This window comes from Arthroderma uncinatum (genome assembly GCF_011692745.1).
Source record: "Arthroderma uncinatum strain CBS 119779 chromosome Unknown scaffold2, whole genome shotgun sequence".
NCBI classification, from domain to species: Eukaryota; Fungi; Ascomycota; class Eurotiomycetes; order Onygenales; family Arthrodermataceae; genus Arthroderma; species Arthroderma uncinatum.
In genome coordinates this window covers 1579013-1599884 of record NW_022983864.1, presented here as the reverse complement: position 1 = coordinate 1599884, position 20872 = coordinate 1579013, and the positions used below count along the sequence as shown (strand labels likewise).

Genomic DNA, 20872 nt, shown 5'->3' with positions numbered 1-20872 from the left:
ATGGCGTTCTATACCCGTCTCCGGCCCTTCCTTGCGGGCACCAGTAAAATGGAAGAATTCGGCCTTCCTGATGGGTTACACTACGATGACGGGTCTGGAAACGTCGATTACCGGTCATATCGAGGCGGCAGCAACGCGCAAAGCTCCCTCATCCAACTGATCGATATTGCCCTCGGCGTGCATCATCGGACAAGGGGTGATAACATGGGCCATAGCCGCGGACACAGCCCAGGAGCGCCTCCGAGCTTCATCGAAGAGATGCGAGCGTACATGCCCGGGCCGCATCGGCGCTTTTTAGAGGCTGTCTCGCAGGTCGCTAACGTGAGACCGTTTGTGGCTGAGAGAATCTCAGATGCAAAGCTTCAGGTGGCATACAGCTCCTGTCTGGGGGCTCTCTATCAGCTGCGGGACAGACATATCCGAATAGTGTCACGATACATCATCGTCCCGTCAAGAATGCAGGCCTGCGCTGCTCGATCTCCGAAGCCCCCAAATCAACTGACCAGCAACCTCCAGCGCAGTGTGTCCACGTCCTCTCAACCTGATATGGGCCCCCGTGGGACAGGTGGTACGGCTCTCATTCCTTTTCTCAAACGCACCAGAGAGGAAACTTGTGAGCCTCTGATGGAAATTTTGGTTAGGCATCGATAGACTAGTTACTGATTTTTGTGGTAATAATTCTGACGCATCTATACGGAACACATCTTCAAGAAGACCCGAAAATTAGAATTTCACTGTGTAGTCCGTTCATTATTTGAGCAAGATACAGTATTTTGTTTGGCTGTCCAGCTCGGCTAGAGTGCCGGTTCTTATGTGGCGTTCTTGTGTTGATGGTTTGATAGTGGCGTCGCTGAAGGTTGAAGGATGAGCGAGCATGATTGTCAACATGGCTTAAAACGAACAAGCTGAATAGTTAGTCGATCATCCCTCTGAACCAATGTCAGGTCTTATTCTTCTGTTGCTTCGTCCCTATATTTTGCTGCCCGATGATGGCCTGCTTTCATTATCGCCATACCAAAGTCGGCTGCATAAACTCGCATAGATAACTAGTGCTCCGCTATTGATAACTATTTTCTTTTCTCCCCAACAAGCTTGACCGAGCAATCAATCATAGCACACTATGACCACCACAGCCGGACCCTGATTGGCAGTCGATCCAGAGGGAGATCAATTGCGGGCCGCCTGATCTGATCTCGTCGAAGTTGGTGTGTTACGCCTTGGTTACATGCGTACAAGAGGTCCTCGGAGTTACCCATGGAAATTTCTGATAAATTAAAGCCATTGCCCAAGTGGCATTGGGTGTCTGGAGATGATCTCTTTCAAGCGGAATCCCGGCTAGGACCTATTCTCTCATCATGACAATCCAGATACACGCGCACAGTTCTTCCCAGGAACTAAAAGGGCAAAACCATCAAGATGAACAGAAATCTTTTGCTAAGAGCACTTTCCCTGTGCTACCGGACGCATCAGATAAACAACAAGCAACCGAAACGCTCAATTCATGGATATCTGGTGCCGAATTAGAGCAGAAACATACGACTCCGACCACGTCTGTTCTGCAGCTTGCCTGGGCACTTGTGATTGCGGCCTATACAGACTCAAACGATGTCGTCTTTGATCTCAGCGTTGCTGAATCCGCAGCATCGGCTGCTGCTTCAGTCTATCCCTTCTGGGTTAAAATCGAGCCAGACCAGGTCGTGGGTGACGCCCTGGTATCGCTGGGACATGCAGCATCACCACAATGTGGATTAACCCCGATGGTGGCTTGTCAAATCCATAATGTGCTGTTCATACAGCACGATCCCCAAGAAACCGCCAACATAACAGCGGCGGAAGGTTTCCCTGGTAGCTTGTCTGATGGCTACCCACTGTCTATCACCGCTGTGATTCAGAAGAAGGGGATATCCTTATACGCCCGGTTTGACCCAGTCGTTATCTCATCAACACTGGGGCAAATGATATTGGATCAACTGGTACATGTTGTTAGTCGCATTCAATCCAATCCAACAGATAATCTTAAAATGTTTCTTGGGATTTGTGCAAAGGGTCTCAAACAGGTCCAGACATGGAACTCACGTCTTCAGCTTTACCGCAAAGAGCTGTGCATACATGAAGTGATTACAAGACGAGCATGGGAATACCCATTTGCCCCCGCTGTATGCGCATGGGATGGCAGCTTGACGTATTCAGAACTTGAAGCTGAGTCGACTAGCCTTGCAAACCGCCTGATGGAGCTTTGCCACGAGACAGATAAATTCGTTGGCTTGTTCTTAGAGAAGTCAATGTGGACACCTGTTTCTATGCTCGCCGTCCTGAAAACTGGAAATGCATTTATGCTGCTGGATCCATCTTTGCCGGACAAGCGCCTTCAGGCCCTCTGCCGGATTTCTCAGGCAGCGATAATTATATCGTTACCAGGGCAGTCTGCTCGGGCACATCGATTGGGTCCTCCAGTTATAATTGTCAAGGACGAATTTCGAGAAACCACATCAACATCGCCGCCACCGTCGCCATCATCATCCTCACCACCACAATCTTTACCATCATCACCGTCTTCGCCATTTTTCCCTCTGCTGGCAGTCAGCCCCCATCAGACAGCGTATGCTGCATTCACATCAGGCTCTAGTGGCGAACCAAAAGGCGTGGTGGTCGATCATTCAGCTGTGTGCAGTGGTGTTGATGCATATTGCTCTAGCATAGGCCTTAACCATGAGAGCAGAGTGTTCCAGTTTGCCTCATATTCGTTTACCATCAGTGTTGTCGACCACTTGATTACTCTGATGCAAGGTGCCTGTCTCTGTATTCCGTCGGCTGACCAGCTCAAGGACAGACTCCTTGATACAATGCTCGCTTTCAATGTCAACTGGATGACCACCACCCCGTCCGTAGCTCGAGCCCTCGATCCAGAGTCCATTCGCAGCCTGAAGACCCTATGTCTAGCCGGTGAGATTTTGACACGCTCTGATCTAGAAAAGTGGCGAGGCCGAGTAGACCTAAAGTCGATATACGGCCAATCCGAAAATACATTGGCCGCCTTGGTCGATACAAAGACGGACGCTTCATCTCCTTCTGACCTCGGATACGCATTTGCAGCAAATTGCTGGATTGTCCATCCCCGCGATTCTCATCGACTGGTCCCCATCGGTGTAGAGGGAGAACTCTTGCTGGAGGCACCCACTATGGCGAGAGGCTATCTCAACAATGTGGAGCAGACTCAGGCTATGTTTATCCATAACCCTCCATGGTTGCAGGATGTCCGACCCGGCGAGGGTCGGCGGTTCCTCAAGACTGGAGATATTGTCCGCTACCGACCTGAGGATGGCTCTGTTCAGTATATCGGACGTAAGGGGACACAGGTCAAGCTGCGAGGGCAAAGGGTTGAGCTGACCGAAGTCGAGTTTCAGCTGAGAAGGCAATTCCCGACAGCGGACGCAGTGGTGGCCGAGATTGTGACATTAGACGAAGAACGATCGCACGACGCTATCTTGGTTGCATTTGTTGCGGTGGGAAAGGATGGAGGGTATATCGACAGCTCCCCCGATGTTATATTCGCCAAACCAACTTCTTCATTTGCGCAGCAGAGCCAACAAGCGCTCTCCCAACTGCGCGAGATTCTCCCAGAATACATGGTCCCGACGACTATTGTACCCATCTTAACTGTCCCTTTGACCCCATCAGGGAAGCTCAATCGAAGGCTACTGCGCAACATGGCGTCTAAGTTGGGCAACAGGCTGCTTGGATACCATATTCTGGCCAAGAAAGCCCATCGTCATCCATGTACGGCAAAGGAATTGATTCTCCAACGAATCTGCGCCAGTATTCTCCGTCTGAACCCTGTGGATATCAACATGGACGATACATTTTTCAGGGTTGGTGGCAGTTCCATTTCAGCAATGCAACTGGTAGGCCAGGCCCGCGAAGCTGGACTATCGTTCACCGTGAGCGACGTCTACAAGCAGTCATCTCTAGCTGCATTGGCGAAATGTCAAGGAAAGAGTCCAAGCCACAGCGAAGAGGCCGTTTCTCCGGGTAAATCTGTCTCAGTTACTGAGCTAAAAGCGAAGTTGGTGCATCAAAGTGCCGCTGCTATTGACGCTGAAAAGATCTTGGACATTTTCCCATGTACAGAAACACAGCAGTTTATGCTCGAAAACAAGGAGGGAGGTTATTTTTTGCTTCATTTCTCTGGGATACTGGATACTGGAAAGCTCCAGGCTGCCTGTCAGCGCCTTGTCAAGACTCACACTGCACTCCGGTCCGTCTTTGTGCTTATCGATGGAGTTCCATCGCAAATTGTACAAGATGAAATCGACTTTCCTTTCATCGTGCATACATGCCCTCCCGATCAGGATCCAATATCAGCAGCACGGGGTTTGTGTTCGGCTGATGGCGATGACTTTTTCCCTCTGGGCGTACCGCCGCTGCAGTTCACCCTCATTAGAGGCACCGGGGAGCATGTCCTAATAATGCGACTTTCACACGCTCAATATGACGGGATATGTCAACATATTATTGTCTCGGATCTCTGCACTTTCTACCAAGATCCGAGACATCCTGGTATGCCAACAGACTTCGCCCAATATTCGCGAGAAATGTCTCGGCGGCAAACTCCGGAGAAATTCTCATTTTGGCGAAACGCCCTCGAGGGCTCGACGATAACCAAATTGCCATACACTGTTTCGCAGACGGAGACGGAAAATGCCATTATCCAGTGTTCTACTGAAGTTACTCTCCCGGCACCCCCTAGTGGAATTACGCTGGCTAGCGTGGTGAAAGCCGCATGGTCCAGTGTCCTTCGGGAGGTGACGGGGGATCATGACGTTGTGTTTGGGCAGCTTGTCAACCTGCGTGGCATGGATGCGACAGGGATCTATCGCGTTGTTGGGCCTTGTTATAACATAGTGCCGATCCGTCTACAATATCAGTTGTTCTCGACGATCCAGGACCTCTTACGAGCTGCACAAGACCAGCATGTGCAGGGTATTCCCTTCGAGACCGCCGAGTGGTTCCGTGTCGTATCCAATAGCACCAACTGGGCCCCAGACACTCGGCCTCAGAGTTTGGTCATTCACCAGAACTTTTCCACGGAGATGGACATTCAGATGGACAATCTACAATGCAAACTGGCAGATTATATCTCCATTGAGCCGACGGATATGTCTCTCGATCTGTATTCGGAGCCGCGAGGTGACAGGCTGGGTTTGACATTGGTATCGTCCGCTCATTTTATTGCAGAAAATGACATGCAAGCTCTACTAGAGAAGCTGTGCAGAACCTTGACACTCTTTACTACCGCCTCGGAGAACGTTTTAACGGCGAGGCCTTCGGACCAATTGGAAGTAGGAAGATTTACACGGCGGGATTGAGAACTAGGTAGATATGAGGTAGATTAACTTGTTAGATGCTTCCGGGCTGTGTAGTATGAGATATATTGTATTACTTATTTCATCAACGCCTGGCCACACATGTGAAGCTTTCATTAATTTATACTACATACGGAGTACACACACATCAGTTCCTGGTTGAAGGATTCTAGCTGAGGTAGCAAATGAGATTATATGAAAGCCAAGTTTTATGCGTCGTTGCTCATTCTATAGAGTACAATGGTTAAGTTAGCTCTAGCTACATATTATATTTCCACTCTTTATCGCTAAAGAACTCAAGCTCTGTGTCCTAGCTTCAATATGACTCCGAAGTATTTCCTCGATAAGTTCATGACCCTCACTTGCTGCATATGTTAGAGCCGTGGCCCCAACTACGTCTTGTATGTCAACATCTATATCTGCCATCCTAAGCAAACAGTCAACATTACGTCTCTGTCCGGCCTCTGCTGCAATCATGAGCGCTGTCCGGCCACGGCGGTCTCTGATGTTGACGTCAATATCTTCCCGTGCTAGGAGGACATGCACGGCACTATCAGTCTTTGTATAACCGAGGTCATCACGAGCTGCAAACATAAGTGCTGTTCGACCATGGCGATCTTGTGCATTTATATCAGTGTCCCGCCTGTTGAGCAATACATACACAAGATCTCCAAACCCGGTTCGTGCCGCGTGCATGAGCGCAGTGCCGTCGTACATTTGAAAATTCATGTCAAGATCTTCTCGCTCCATTAGCAAAGATGCGATGTCATCGAATCCTCGAAATATCGCAATAATCAACGCTGTGTCTCCTCTATCATCCGCGGCATTAACGTCGAGGTCCTCTCGGCTTAGCAGTAACCTAACTGCCTCGTGGTGCCCAATTTCTGCTGCCTGCATGAGCATTGTCCTGCGAGTGTCAGTTTTGCAATTGATGTCAACCTCTTTGCGGCCCAGTAGCAGTTCCACTCGGGAAGCATCAGGATGGTATATTGCGCGAAAAAGGGGTCGGTGGTCCGGAAAACTAGCATCAAGGTCTTTCCTCCTTAGGAGAGCTTTGGCTAGGCTGCTGCTGCCTTTCCCTATCGCAATCAAGAGCGCAGTGTCACCCTTCTCACTGCGAATATTGAAATCTATATCTTCCCGCTCTAGGAGGGTATCGACTATAGTTTCGTATTCCTTGCGCACCGCAGCCATAAGTGCTGTGAAACCCTGGTTATCCACAGCATTTATATCAAGCTGGCTGCATTCCAGAAATAGCTTCACCATATCTTCATATCCAAGATTAACAGCGAGACTGAATGCCGTAGCTTTGTCTCCATCGGGTATGTTCGGGTCAATAGCATTGGTGACAAGAATCTTTGCCATCCGAGTATCCCTTTCAGACACGATGAGGTGTAACAGCGAGGAACCGTCATGGCCGCGGTTGTTAATTTGCTTTTTTGTAAGGAGGTGGGCTAAGGGAGGAATCGCACGTATATAGGTGAGTAGGTCCACCGGACTAAGATAATCCGCAATGAGATACATGATGTCATCGTGGAGATAGGGTTTGTTTTGCTTCTGGCCAATAGACCTCAGGGGAATAGTTCTGCATTCTCTCTCGTTCTCGGTCGAGGTTGGCATGGATATCGATGAATATGAAGTCTGGTCCAAGATAACTGTGGTTGATTTCTCAACTCCGAGAGAAGGGAGGCGTTTGCTAGTTTATGCCCTTCGTACTAGGTATACCGATTACACAGAAGCCGGATCTAGAAGTAAAAGGGTAGTGCAAGTGTTGGGATTATTGTTTGATCATTTGAAGCTGCCAAATGACATTGTTGGACCAGGCGATGTTGTATTTAACACCTAATCCACGTGATAACTATTATAGTTATTGTGGCTGAATTAGATGCAGTGATGGAGTGTAATTCATGCGAAGTATATAGGTTTTACAAGCCGTTAACTCAATGTTAGATTGTAGAACAACCGGAAGCAACCGGCTAAAAAGCACTCAGGGAAGACAAGTACTCGCACCTTAACTGACTGGACATTCCGCATTTGTCGGAGATTTATTGACGATTTTCGATAATGAATATATTCCACAGCATGGAAGTGGTGATTGGTTTGTAGAAATTTGAACCGATTCTTATCTTTCAATACCGGGGCAAACCATTGGCTAGATTGGCCATTATTTCCTATTTATACTTTGATGTCACTTTTTCTTTACCAATCGTCGCTGGTAACGGGTCTGGTGCGATTATTGACCATGCGGTTACTTTGTATCTGCGAGAAGAGCTAAACTCTTGGGATACGCCGATACCAATAACTCGGAATTTGTAGCAAAGCAAAATCGAAGACTGGCGATATATGAATAATTGGAATATGTATTGGGTTTAGAGAGTATATTCCATTAAGTTGAACCAATCCGAATAGCCGCGTTTGAATTTTCGGCCCTTATCATACTCCGTAGATGGTAGCTCTGGGGATGAAATTTGGTTCCGTCCGCCTGCTTCCGTACAGGGGAAATCTTTGAATTGACCTCACCTGGTTGGCGTAATTTGGCAGAGAGCTGAATTCTGTCGTATAGTGATTCATTGCATCTCCAAAAGTAGTCAAGGAGCAGGCGTATGGTGCCGGAAAAACAACAAATCCATATTAACTGCCATTCAAAGACATTTTCGCGCAAAATTAAAGCACTTTGCATCTTTGGACAAGCGTTTCAGTAGACGGAATGGAAGATGGAATATGAATAGTAGCATTGTTAGCTATCAAGCGAGAAATGGTCCCTCCACTTTAGGCGCCGCAATCGAGCATTTCAAGATCGCTGTCCGTTAATATGATGTATATAAGTGGGTAGATATACACAGGGAGTGTCAATTATACCACCAGGAAAGTGGCAGGAGTGTTTCGTGCCACAGTGGATGGTGATAAGCCATGGCCAATTTGCCCAAACGATGAACGTCCAAAGACATGAGGCTACTTCTGTAGATCCGAAGAGACGGTCTAGTTTCATGACCTCGGGACGATGTCCAATAGACACACCATGCCGTATCGGCCAATACGAGGCCGGGCCGTGGTGATAAGAAGGGGCTTAGACATGAATCTCCGATCCTTGTCTCGTCGTTTCGTAATGGGAAAGCCGCCATCGAGATATACGGAGGTACGGAGGCACAGGCAACCGAATAAAATCGTCAATTCGTGCGTCTGCCCCGGTTGTGATGAAGATGGGCGTGTGCAGGCATGAGGAATCAATGCAGACGTCTGTCCTCCCACCAACCACTAAATGCCAATAAACGATGGGATCCAGCCTCTGCCCAGTTATCTCAATGGAACTGGCGAACCCTCGTTCGAGAAGTGTCAAGGTTCGGTGGGCTCGACCTGAAACCGGGCGCTAAAGCTGCTTGACTTCACCAATCCAGGCCGGGGGATGTTGGTAATCTGTCGAATATTTCCCACGATGCCCTGTCAGCGTCGAATCCCGTTCGTTCAATCCATGGATCCCCGTATACAATGTCTGCTGTGATTCGGCTGCCCGTAGCGTAGAGATTACGCATGCCTTCTTCTATATATTTGACTTTTGGCCACCCATCTCTTCGCTTGGGGGTTGTAAATGCGCAGTTAAGGTTGGTGAAGAACTGCATGATGGTCCTCCCCGTACCCCAGACTCTGCGCCGGCGGATCAAGCCCCTGACGCCGGCGTAGGTATACGTCGATCTCCAGCCCTGCTACTCTGCCTGGCTGTATTTCTGATACAGAGTAAGGGGGTTGGCTGGTGTCAGTGTGTCCACGTTCGTCAAGCTGCTTGTCGGTTATGTCCTCTTGCTCGTCTTGCTCGAAATGGCTGTGAAACTGATCAGGGGGAAAGCCTCGACGCAGACAATACAGCATTATAAGATGTGACGAGGGCAAGGATGTCCCATGTCCGCCCCTTGATATCCCCCCAGACGGCATCGTGCCCTTCCTAGCCGTCCTGGACAGCCCTCGGATCGAGACGGTTGCGTTGCTATGGTTTGATGACATGCCGATATATAATTAGCTTCGTTTCTGAGGTCCCTCGCCGTTCGATGTTAGAGGTTAACGCTGTATATCCCTATCCACTCGCACCGGCCTGGGTGATTTCATAGGTTTACCCCCCAACGTCGTATCCGTGGCCAGGTTTTTTTCTTTTTCAGTCCCGTAGACGCCATTTGCCCTCTGGCAACTAGGGTTGATTAGCGTTGGAACTTTGATAGCTTCCTGCATACCTGAAAGGGCCCCTGGCCCGTCGGCCCTGAGATGAAGTACGTATTCACAGCGTTAAATCTTGCGGCAGCATAGGTTTCACAGTCACTGGCTCGTAGAAGAAGAAAAAGTAAATGAAGTCGGAGCTCGCTATATAAAGCTAAGCTCCACGCCCGCGCAGTTCGTGCTTTTCTGGCATCTATTTCTCCGACTACACTATTAGACCTTTACTCAGTACACACGCAGACACTGAACTTTTTCACGCAGGTTCGACTCTACATCATAATCATCATGGTTGCCAGCAAGTCCCTTGTCGGCGCTCTCGCCCTCGCCAGCTTCGTTGCTGCCGAGAACATCGACGTCAAGGTTGGAGAAGGCGGCCTCAAGTTCGTCCCTGACAACATCAAGGCCAAACAGGGAGACAACATCGTCTTCCACTTCGTCGCCGGTCACCACGATGTCACCCTCGGCAAATACAGTGACCCATGCATGCCAATTGACGGCGCCACCATCTGGTCCGGTGTCATCGATACCGTTGAGAAGGGCAAGGGTGTGACCTTCACCGTCCCAGTTCAGGATGACAAGCCCAAATGGTTCTACTGCGGAGTCGCCAAACATTGCCAGAACGGCATGAGTCTGGTCCTCAACGAGCCGTATGTTGACACATATAGCCCCTAAGCAGTTTCATACAGACGGCTAACGCATCATGCAAATAGATCTTCCGGAGACTCCCAGCGAGACTACAAGGACCGGGCCAAGCTGGTCCCCAAGTCTGGCGTTGCAACCGAAGTCAAGGGAGGAACCCTTGGAGGCTCCGGGGGCTCTGGCGGCTCCTCGTCTTCCTCTCAGTCCTCCGGCTCTAGCATGACTAGCACTAGCGGAATCCCAGATGCTACCCTCATCCCCAGCGGAAGCATTCCCAGTGCAACCCAGACTGGCTCTACTACCGGCTCCAGCTCCCACTCCGCCACTGGCTCCGCCACTGGCACTGCCATCACAGGAACTACCTCCCCAACTGCCTCTCCTGGTGCCGCCGCTGGCCTCAAGGGAAGTGCTGTCCTCGCTGGACTGGTCGCTTTCGGTGCCTGGGTTGGTCTCCTATAAGTTAAAAATTGAGCAATGATTAAACCCCCCCCAACCATGTATATTGAACCCTTTTCGATGTTTGTTATGATGTTTGTTCATTTCGATTCGGTATCTTGCGTTTTCCCTTCCCCTTGATGGCTGAAGAAAAAATGGAAATAATTAGAATGCAATACTAAACCTGTTATACCTTTTCCGTCAAGAAAAACCAACGCCTATACCTTTATTCATGCTGTTATTCTTGCTGCTATCCCTTAGCTAGCTTGATTAGTGTTATAATTTGCAAAAAAAAAGGCTGGGTGATACCACTCTGACGTCGTATTGCCGTGTATCTTTCACTCTAGAAGCTGCCCTTACTAAGACACGCATCAGCGTCCCAAGACGCCGTAAGCATTCCCAAGCGAAGGCACGTCATTATCCGTAGAAAGAGGAACGGGGTGACATCGAGTGACTTCGATGACAATCATAGGACATGAATATCACAATGGCAGCAATGGTATTCTTTACCTGTTTTCCTCTAGCCCTCTCTGCCTGCGAGCCCAGATAGTTTCCATACCATAACGAGTCCTAGGCCTCTTATCTGCCAGGAGCTGTCCACACGCTATGATAAATAAGTTGTATCTGTGGAGTAGCCAAAATAACAAGCTTTGTTAACGTTTTTTTGCTACCAGCTTGGCGCATCCATTTCACGTAACTTCTTCGTGCTCTTTCCACCATGGAATTCGTTTTAATTGGGTGAGTGAAGACGTTGGCCCTATGACATAAACCTTTGGATCATAGCTTGAGCCTGGTTCAATTGCAATTCCTCATGATGGCCTGGGAAGGACCGTTTCTGGAAAGCGTGGTTCCGACCACTCCGGCTAAGAGAAGGTGCTTGTCTCTGTTCTCCTTGCCTTGGTGTTCGACGTTCGAGCTGGGAAGGAGCAGTCAGTCATTTGTTTATATAGATATCAGCGTAGACATCGCTGGATCAATATCGGTCCCGAATACACGAAAGCATCACATACACATCATCATGACAAAATATTTCCATCATATTGATATCGCCCCCCCATTTTTTCAGGAGCTGCACTCGAGGCAGAAGTAAATTTCGTTGACCCAACCAAGGTCAGTGCAAAACTTTCTCCGAGAGAAAGTCGTCGACGTCACGGACCGGTCTGCCGCCACTGTGCAGTTCATAGTCATCCCTTATAAACCGCCCCTATACGGCTCTGGCATCTCTGTTCATCACTCTGCTCCATACATTGCAGCTGACGCTTTCTCATAGCCCATATCGTCTTCTCACAGCCCATATTGTCTTCTCACAGCCCATATCGTCTTCTTATAGCCCACATTGTCTCCTTATAGTCCATATCAAGTCATATTGTGCATCATTTGCCCCGGAAACCAGAACAGGGGCATCGATATGGCTTCATCCAACCCGCGTCCGAATTACAACCTCTTTTACATCTGCCCTAATGGGGTGAGATATCATGCCGGATGTTTTGAGACCGAAGCCCCCAGGGATAGATCCAGTCTCGATGACATCCGCATCGGCCGTAAACCAGCACCACGGTCAGAATCAAACGAATATCCGGACGTTCCTTCATATAGCGAGTATCTAGCCATGAAACACACGCAACAAACTCAGTCCCCGCAACAGGCTGAAGCGCCCGAGTCTCAAGTGCAACAGGCTCAAGTGCAACAGACTCAAGTGCAACAGACTCAAGTGCAACAGACTCAAGTGCAACAGACTCAAGTGCAACAGACTCAAGTGCAACAGACTCAAGTGCAACAGACTCAAGTGCAACAGACTCCAGTGCAACAGACTCCAGTGCATCATATTCAAGTGCATCAGACTCAAGTGCATCAGACTCCAGTGCATCATATTCAAGTGCATCAGACTCAAGTGCATCAGACTCAAGCGCAACAGACTCAAGTGCATCAGACTCAAGCGCAACAGACTCAAGTGCATCAGACTCGAGTGTATCAGGCTCAAGCGCAACAGACTCAAGCGCAACAGACTCAAGCGCAACAGACTCAAGCGCAACAGACTCAAGCGCAACAGACTCAAGCGCAACAGACTCAAGCGCAACAGACTCAAGCGCAACAGAATCAGTCAGCTTATCAGACTCAACTAGCGGATTATGACCAAGCGGCACAATTGATCCAGACATCGCGACGTAACCAGGCATCAGGACGTATCCAGGCATCGGGACGTATCCAGGCATCGGGACGTATCCAGGCATCGGGACGTATCCAGGCACGACAATTAATCCGGCCATCACGACACGTCCAGCCAGCACAACAGCTCCGGCCAGCACGACTCAGCCAGCCAGTGCAATACATCCGGCCAGGACAACAGCTCCTGCCGGGACAACATGCCCGGTCAGCACAACAGCTCTGGTCAACACAACAGCTCCGGTCAACACAACAAGTCTGGCCAGCACGACTCGGCCAGCCAGCGCAATACATCCAGCCGGGACAACTGCCCCAGGAAAATCCATCAGCCGACATAGTGCAACGGGCCTGGCGGATCGGACAGCTACATCGATGGATACAGTGGGCGGAGTGGGTAAGGTCACAACAGCTTCAACGTGAGGATGGGATTCAAGCGACGCTGGGGCGACATACTGAACTAGCTTGCGGTGCGACGGTACCACCGTACATTGGGCTTCCTAAAGAGGACACCATCAACACAGCCGCCCTTGCGCAGCCGGAGAACACCATCAACAGAGCCGCCCTTGCGCAGCCAGAGGACACCACCAATCCAGCCGCCCTTGCGCGGCCAGAGGACACCATCAACCCAGCCGTCCTTCAGCGACGGCCGCACATACATGGGACAAACGGTGCACCCGGCCTATACGTGTGGCAGAATAATCCGGCTGAATCAGACGCAGAGGTGAACCCACGGCAGCCCCGAGAAACTCGCCCTCCATCGCCGGCCAAGGTTTCCGTGACCAACGAGTTGTTATCTGCGTGCGATAATAAAGCAGAAGATGTGAAGTTTGGGGAATTCCTTCAGGACTGGGTGTTGGATGAATGGGAATAGTGGTAGAAGCCAAAGGCGAAGAAGATGTAAATGAGTGAGATGTGGGAGGCCAGGCTAAAAGGCAGCAATAAGACCAGGAAGACAGTGCACCAATGGACAGAGGACTGCAGTGTGTCGTATGAAACGCAAGAAGAAGCACGAAGACCTGTCCTTTGAAATGCTTCAGGTTGGAATAATAGGTATGCTCTTCCTTTGGTATCTTCATTCTTCCACCGCATATTGACCAGGCTAATAGATAGCCCAGCAATTACGGAACGACGGAATGTATAGGAAGAATGTATAGGAAGACCGTTCCTCTAAAACGAAAGAGAGAGAGAGAAAAAAAAGAAAAATAGAAAGGAAAAAGAAAGGAAATGGGTTGATTTGAAAGCCGCCATATCCTGGGATGGGCTCCTCCGTGATACCGAATGCTTCGAGGATCAGCTCCATGATATTGACGATGCCTCGAGGATCAGACACCACGGAGGAGACAGACCCTATGTGCTGGGATCGCAAAAGGCCAGGTGAAAAAGTCCATCTATAAGCGTTTGCTAACCCATCCGGAGGAAGCGTCCTATTCTTATATCTGTTCAATACTCGCTCGTCGCGATGACGCAAGCAGCCACTGAACCACGGTCAATATCCAGTCAACGCCAGGCCATCTTGCGTACGAATCCGTGCTTTTCAATCAACCCGAGGAGAAGACGAAAGGAAGAGGAGATGAAGATAGAACCGTGGCTCGGGATGCCGCCCATCCGAAGGGCTTCATTGCTCTGACGCCGGCTGCATATCGATATCAAAGTCCTGACGGTGGTGTAGGAACAGAACGAAGCAGCGCCATGAAGCCTGTCGTCTATCAAACGCCGTCTCTCGTGCTGGTTGACCTGTGGTTGCGTGGTTGTGGTTGTGGTTGTGGTTGTGGTTGTGGTTGTGGTTGTTTTTCAAGTTGCGTGTTGCGTTCGTGTTTGATATTTTTATTGTGGCTTTTTGGTTATTTAGTGACAGGGTTTTTGACCTCACGGGACTGACGACTGGGCTTGACATTTAATTCAGACTATTTATGCGTGGATTTTAAGCAACTTTTTAAAATATAAAAATCTAATATAAAAAAGAAGTCTTCTACTTACTCTTCTACTTTACCTACTCCTCAGTTGGTCCGTATACGTTCTGAAATACTTATCGTTGTGGTGGCGGGAAGCCCTGAATGCCGCTTGGAGAGACCGATATATCAGGCGCCATACCATATATCGGGACTGACGGGAGTCGATATCAGGGATCCGACCAGATCTCGACCGGAACGCAGCATCCGGTGCGAATATCATTGCTCGGACCAAGCGTACAGGGCGCCAGAAACATATCTGAAAGCCATATAGCTACCGTGAGACACGGTCGAGAGCAGCAATGGCTCAACCACATATCGCACAGCAAATCCTTCAGCGAGCACATTCGCCCGAGGTAGCAGACCAGCTTTTCATGGACAAAGTCAAACACCGGCCACTCTTTCTACGTCCTACCTCTCCGACGCCATCCGACAATCGATCTCGGCGTCGGCTACAGCGAATACGGAAGAAGGAATATTTCCTACGCAAGCAGAAGCCAAAGCCGCTTTCGGCGAGAGAGAAGCGGATGTTAGGCGTCCACAAGCTGCCCAAGGAAGAGATGAAATATGAAATATTCAAAGGCTTGAATAAGCTATGGATTGAATATATGTGGGAAGTCCTCGACCTGGTTCCTTGGTCGAATACAAATTCAAATGGAAAACGAGCCGTTGGCCGAGAACGTAACGGTTGTATGACTGCTGCGAGCCACGGAAGCAAGCTTGCCAGCGCTGACTTCCACGGTGCTGAATTGCGGGTTGTGCGCAGCCGGTGTGTGAGCCGTGTAGGCGTAACTGGAATCGTCATAAGGGACTCGAAATTCGCTTTCGTCCTCATTACAGAGAAGAACGAGGTGAAAAGTATGGTCCCCTCCCCTTTCTCTACCCCTCTACCAGTACGGATCTATGGGTTTACCCTAGATTTCCGTTTTCTTTCCCTTGGAACTAACCGGATTTCCCCCTTGCAGCTGTACCAAAGGAACATACAATGTTCAGATATGAGATACCGTTGCCCCCAGCTTCTGACTCTGAAGCTAGACAGAAAGAGGCACCTGATGAAGACTCTACTCAGCTGAAAAGCCAGGAAACGGATAAACTTGAGAAGAGGCTCGTTTTCGAATTACACGGAAACCAATTTGAAAATCGGGCTCCAGAGAGAGCCAACAAGAAATTTAAATGGAAGAACTTGGATTATCTCTGAAATTGTAGGAGAATATCCATGACGATATCATTTTCAGATTCATACGATAGCTGTTTAAGAGCAGAGCAGCCCTTACTTTTGTGCGAGCGAGAAACTATTGGTAGACGATGATTTTTGGGAGGATGCTCCTATACTACAACCACGTCTATCTAATCTTGATCTAGGGCGGCGTGCATCGTTACAAAACTATCGGGAGTTGGGGGAACCAGTGCTGTATATACCTATGGTATACGGTACGCCTGATATATACGGTGCATCTAATATACAGTGCGCCTGGTAGGCAGACAACCGGTAAGGGGAGGATCTGATAAGGAAGCAGAGTTCCGGATGCACGCGATAATAGACCGGATCGGGCGTATATGTAATCATAGCCTGTTATCTAGATTTATCTGTCTCTTAACTAGCTAGGAAATGCGAGCCGTGGCCGGGTTGCTGGTCTCTAGATATACATGAAAAGGATGATTCTGATCCTGTCGAATGAAGCCATGCCTCACTGTATCCTAATTCAAGGCCCAATAATGGATGGATGGCTGACTTGCACTGCAGAGTACATCGTTGCGTCATCCTGACACTGCTCGGTAGCTCGGTGCTTCGCTGTGTCATCCTCGTCGATTAAGCCGATAGAGCCGCAAGATTTGGTAGACGTTCTTCCGGGAAACACACTGCCCGTGACTAACGCCGATGCTAACTTCAAGTTGAAATAGCTGTGTAGTTTGATGGGTTCGAGGTAGTGTCTTGATATTCCGTTAAAACCGGAAAGAACAAACTCCATCATCACATTCCGGCCCATTCAAGACTGAACGTCCTCACAGACTGCCCGGACTCTCCATCGTGATCGGGCTTTTCAGCACCGCCGATAAGGTACCCTTTTTTCACGCCAGTTCCCAAGCGCCCCCCAGCAACTAGATCCATGAGATCGAATTCCTCATCCCACTCGGTAGAAACCACGAGAAAATGAGAGTGGAACCGTAGCGGATCGCCTGGATAAGCCATATATTGGCAGCCAAACCGAAGCCCAGGGGAGAGGAAGTATCCCTGTGAATGTAAATGAGCAAAGAGAGGGTATGAAGAAGGGGCTACCGGAAGATATGGCGGATCTTGAGGAGCCATGGGGAATAGGCCATGGGATGTAGCAGGAGTGACTTCTAATATCTGCTCTCCACCGCCGGTAGAGGCTCTAGACGAAGCAACATCATCATCCTCTCCAGCGACTAGTTTCTTGGGAGGTGCGAATAGAAGCTCATCATCCTCAGCGTCCGACTCTGCGTGTGATGATGATGGTGCGTTATTCTCTATTCCTGTTTTCTCGGTGGGATCCGTGCTTCGCTTCGATTTCTTTACCTGTTTGGCTTTCTGCTTTTTCAGTGCTACTTCCCTTCTTTCTGCCTTCTTACTCGCTAGAACAAGGGTGGCCTGGCGCCCGTCTTGTTCTAAGTCGCGCAGATACCGTTGTTTATCCTCCTCGCGCAGATATTTAATACCCTGAGCATGACCTTGGGCATCGTCGATGACGTAGGCCACTCCTTTCTCTACCAGTAGTCTAGCTTCCTCGGGCATCAACTCCAGCGGCAGTCCTAGGAATACATTTTGCTGCGGGACCTGTGGCAGGGTCCCTACAAGGACGCCGCAGATGTTATATTCTCGGCGTAGGTATGTTACTGCATCAATCGAAAATAGGAAATAATGGCCTGATATTAAAGATATTGGAATTGGAAGCTCCGGTTCTTCTCCTGCAGCTGGGCAGGGTTTGTTGTCCATAGCTCATAGATATATACAATCTAGTGATGGATACTGGTTAGTTACTGATATCATTCAAACAAGATTCCAAGTAAATTGTAAACACAGAAGGCATATTGAATCATTAAAAGGTATACGTTTCTCAATCATTTGGTCCCATTTTTTGGGATTCAGGGGATTGACAGATTAAGTAATTGGAATAATCATATAAATGCACAAAAGGAGGACTGGATATAGGAAACATTTAGGACTTACCAAGCAGTTATCACCCTCGATGAGGGATGTTTGAATATTTTCAATCTCGTCGAGAAATTATTTTTTCGCTGTGGAAGAAAAAGAACAGATATATTTAGTCGAGTCACATGACTCCAGGCCTCATTAGTCAGCATATATTTATCCCGTTTGGGAAGCTTTGAGATATCAACGACGAAGCTGAGAAGAAGCTGAGGAGCTGGTGAGAAGCTGTTGATGGCTGCTGGAAGGCTGAGTATATGGTGCAACGATGAATTTACTATCGATACTGGCTATTGTTCTCCTATCCTTGCTTCTACTTCTAATTGGTACGTCTATATACCTCATCTAGGCTTTCATGGAATAAGACCTAACACCACTCATATTAGCCCTTTGGACTATCCGCTTCTGCTTGAGAACGGCGTTTGGGAGTCGGGATGTCGACTTTCGGTTAGATCCTCGGGGCGGAGTATTCGACCGTAACTATTTACGGACAATGGCCAGTGGCGGTCCAGCTCTTTCAGAACAGATCGAGCTGGACGAGATGTTGAGTGAGCCGATCACTTACGAACGGGATCATGATGACGAAACGGGTTATAAACGGAGTTAGCAACCCGCTGCCCCTGTTTAAAGGATTAGAACTCCAGGTCCGCCTTTTTAGGCCCGGAAGATGCATCGTGTTGTTGCGCATCGTTGTCACCGTCTACCGGAGGCAACGAGAATGGCTTGATCGCAAACTTCCTCCTACTCAGCGTGAACGCCCAGTCTTCACCCACATTTTTGTCCATGCCGCCTCCACGCTCGTGCAATATTGGAAGTCGATGCACCTTGAGCATTCCCTGCGGAGGCTCTTCCTGATTTGTGGCTGCCCCGGAACTAGCCAAAGAGCTCGCGTCGAGAGTGTGCGGGAATGGAGCGAGTTCGATAACCCCGTCAGATAGCAATTCTATCCACCGGACAAGGCCTGAGGATCGGGGATAGAGAGATATCGGGAGCGTTATCATGGCCGTTAGCCTATGTGCGTGGGTGGAAAGGAGGGCGCGGATGCCATGTAAGAATTGAAGGACGTGCTCGGGCTGGCTCGCGTGAGGTGTATACAAGGCGGGTGAAAGTAAGGAAGGAACGATGAGTCTGTGGACAGTATTGGCTGGCGAGTTATCTATCGCAGTGGATAGCTGTCGGGTTATGGATGAATACGGCGAGTCCTGGCTGGAGGTTGGCTTTGAGAGTTGTATGAAGTTTATGGACGGGATAGACGGATGGGTTAGGCGTTTTGTAAGGTCGAACGCATGGCAGAATACAGCTGGCGCATTGCCCTGAGCGAGCTGCTGGGAATCAGAATTCGAATCCGCAGTTGCAGCCGGGACTATATAGGAATCAGATCAGTTCATCTAGGCTCATAAACCAGATTGCGAGTTTGAATCCCGTACCTCTGGAGCCGGCAATCCCAAGCCCAAACCCTCCCAGCCGCTCATATCTCCAGGCAATTTTCATTTTATCATCCTTACTCCTACTACTAGACTTGTTTTCAGAAGCTTCGGTGGCTCCAATAAGTCCTGGTAGTGTAGCTGCCCATTGCCTGTCAAACCCCACTACGTGAACTCGATGCTCTTGGACGACGCCCTCTGCTGCATAATATCTCAGCAACGCCCCGGCGAAATCGGTTGTACCGCTCTCCTCGACAAGGAGCGAGCTCCCCAGGGCCAATCCTGCATGGCCGGCTAGCAGATTATCTAGAGTGGGAGTGCCTGTGGACGTAGTTTGACGGCCGTCGACGGGTGAGGGGCGTAACCCGGGCATCGGTGCTGGTTTGACATGCTGGGCCGGCGCATTCGACGAAGGGTCGCGGGCTGTGCCAGACGAGAGGCCTATATTCCTCTTGCGAAATGACATCTCTATCTGCGTGGAATAAGTGTTTCAGTATGTCATGATATCAAGTTGTTTTCTTCGTGCTTTTTGAGGCTGGATATTTCTCTCTAAAAGCGGCTCCACAAGAAAAGCTAAGGGCAGCATCGTCGATATCAAACAATTTCCATCGCCAGGGCCAAATTCACCAAACTCGCCGCGCTCGAAGAACCCAGGAAGCAGCTGCATATAGCTATACCTTAGCCGTTCAATAGACGGAGGAGAAGACAGAGAAGAGAGCAGAAGCAGGATTACAGGGAGGTTGAATACCCGTCTCGTCCACAATGTCAGACCCGATCCTTTTCGAAGACACCTTCAGCATCACCTCCATCAACGCTCAGAAATATGACCGCGTCTCGCGCATCAGCTGTACGTCCACGGACCATCTTCTCACCTTCACGCTGGATGTGAATACGGAGCTGTACCCATGCGCTCCTGGAGAGTCACTGTCGTTGGCTCTGGCGTCGACGTTATCGCTAGACGGTAAAGAAGAAGCGACTGGCGAAAGAGCTGCATGGAGAGATGTAGGAATGGGAGAGAATACTCTTGCGAATGACTACGACTACGTCTGCTACGGGAAGGTTTATCGCTTCGAGGAGAGCGGTACCGCTGGTAACATGTGGGTTTGAAATTCCTGATCCTTTTTATCTGGTTTCTGGTATACTGATAGGCATTATCTACAAAGGGCTGTTTTCGTTTCCTTCGGCGGCCTCCTTTTGTATCTCGATGGCCCGTACAACAAACTCAGTCCGCTCAAGATCGATTACGTCTACCTCCTTATGAAAAAATAGGCACCTCCAGGAAGGTCAGATTTTACCAAACCGCCGTTTCGCCTAGAAAAAAACCACTTGGTCTTGCGTATTATGTCGACTTATTGAATCAAACACAATGGAGATGAAAAGTCTGGTCTTTATGTTTTGGGTTTGGTTTGCATGAGCGCTGGCGTCTGAGTTAGAAGTGGGATGAAATGGTCATCCCAAGACACGGCCCTTGGATATATGTCTATCTATTAAAGGCTGATTGAAACAAGATCCAACAGGGAGAAAAAA

At 49.2% G+C, this 20872-nt stretch overlaps 9 protein-coding genes across 9 annotated transcripts; 6 read left to right on the top strand and 3 right to left on the bottom strand.

Annotated features, from left to right (window-relative positions):
• GIQ15_02427 (Indoleamine 2,3-dioxygenase) lies at window positions 1-651 on the top strand (the record flags this gene model as incomplete). The annotated part of the gene is made up of 1 exon (XM_033549844.1): window positions 1-651. One exon carries the CDS (start codon window positions 1-3, stop codon window positions 649-651), a length of 651 nt encoding a protein of 216 aa, XP_033407005.1.
• Window positions 652-1355: 704 nt separating this feature from the next.
• GIQ15_02426 (uncharacterized protein) lies at window positions 1356-5366 on the top strand (the record flags this gene model as incomplete). The annotated part of the gene is made up of 1 exon (XM_033549843.1): window positions 1356-5366. The coding sequence occupies one exon, from the start codon at window positions 1356-1358 to the stop codon at window positions 5364-5366; it is 4011 nt and encodes a 1336-aa protein (XP_033407004.1).
• A 252-nt stretch (window positions 5367-5618) lies between these two features.
• Window positions 5619-6983, bottom strand: GIQ15_02425 (ankyrin repeat domain-containing protein 44; the record flags this gene model as incomplete). The annotated part of the gene is made up of 1 exon (XM_033549842.1): window positions 5619-6983. The coding sequence occupies one exon, from the start codon at window positions 6981-6983 to the stop codon at window positions 5619-5621; it is 1365 nt and encodes a 454-aa protein (XP_033407003.1).
• Window positions 6984-9851: 2868 nt separating this feature from the next.
• GIQ15_02424 (uncharacterized protein) lies at window positions 9852-10664 on the top strand (the record flags this gene model as incomplete). Its single annotated transcript, XM_033549841.1, has 2 exons — window positions 9852-10213; window positions 10277-10664. 2 exons carry the CDS (start codon window positions 9852-9854, stop codon window positions 10662-10664), a joined length of 750 nt encoding a protein of 249 aa, XP_033407002.1.
• Window positions 10665-12048: 1384 nt separating this feature from the next.
• GIQ15_02423 (uncharacterized protein) lies at window positions 12049-13674 on the top strand (the record flags this gene model as incomplete). Its single annotated transcript, XM_033549840.1, has 2 exons — window positions 12049-12105; window positions 12754-13674. The coding sequence occupies 2 exons, from the start codon at window positions 12049-12051 to the stop codon at window positions 13672-13674; spliced, it is 978 nt and encodes a 325-aa protein (XP_033407001.1).
• Window positions 13675-15054: 1380 nt separating this feature from the next.
• GIQ15_02422 (ribonuclease P protein subunit p29) lies at window positions 15055-15950 on the top strand (the record flags this gene model as incomplete). The annotated part of the gene is made up of 2 exons (XM_033549839.1): window positions 15055-15610; window positions 15718-15950. 2 exons carry the CDS (start codon window positions 15055-15057, stop codon window positions 15948-15950), a joined length of 789 nt encoding a protein of 262 aa, XP_033407000.1.
• Window positions 15951-16724: 774 nt separating this feature from the next.
• On the bottom strand, window positions 16725-17708 carry GIQ15_02421 (tRNA-intron endonuclease; the record flags this gene model as incomplete). The annotated part of the gene is made up of 1 exon (XM_033549838.1): window positions 16725-17708. One exon carries the CDS (start codon window positions 17706-17708, stop codon window positions 16725-16727), a length of 984 nt encoding a protein of 327 aa, XP_033406999.1.
• Window positions 17709-18553: 845 nt separating this feature from the next.
• GIQ15_02420 (uncharacterized protein) lies at window positions 18554-19811 on the bottom strand (the record flags this gene model as incomplete). Its single annotated transcript, XM_033549837.1, has 2 exons — window positions 18554-19284; window positions 19349-19811. 2 exons carry the CDS (start codon window positions 19809-19811, stop codon window positions 18554-18556), a joined length of 1194 nt encoding a protein of 397 aa, XP_033406998.1.
• A 296-nt stretch (window positions 19812-20107) lies between these two features.
• Window positions 20108-20614, top strand: GIQ15_02419 (DNA-directed RNA polymerase I; the record flags this gene model as incomplete). The annotated part of the gene is made up of 2 exons (XM_033549836.1): window positions 20108-20442; window positions 20494-20614. The coding sequence occupies 2 exons, from the start codon at window positions 20108-20110 to the stop codon at window positions 20612-20614; spliced, it is 456 nt and encodes a 151-aa protein (XP_033406997.1).
• Between the last annotated feature and the right edge of the window lie 258 nt (window positions 20615-20872).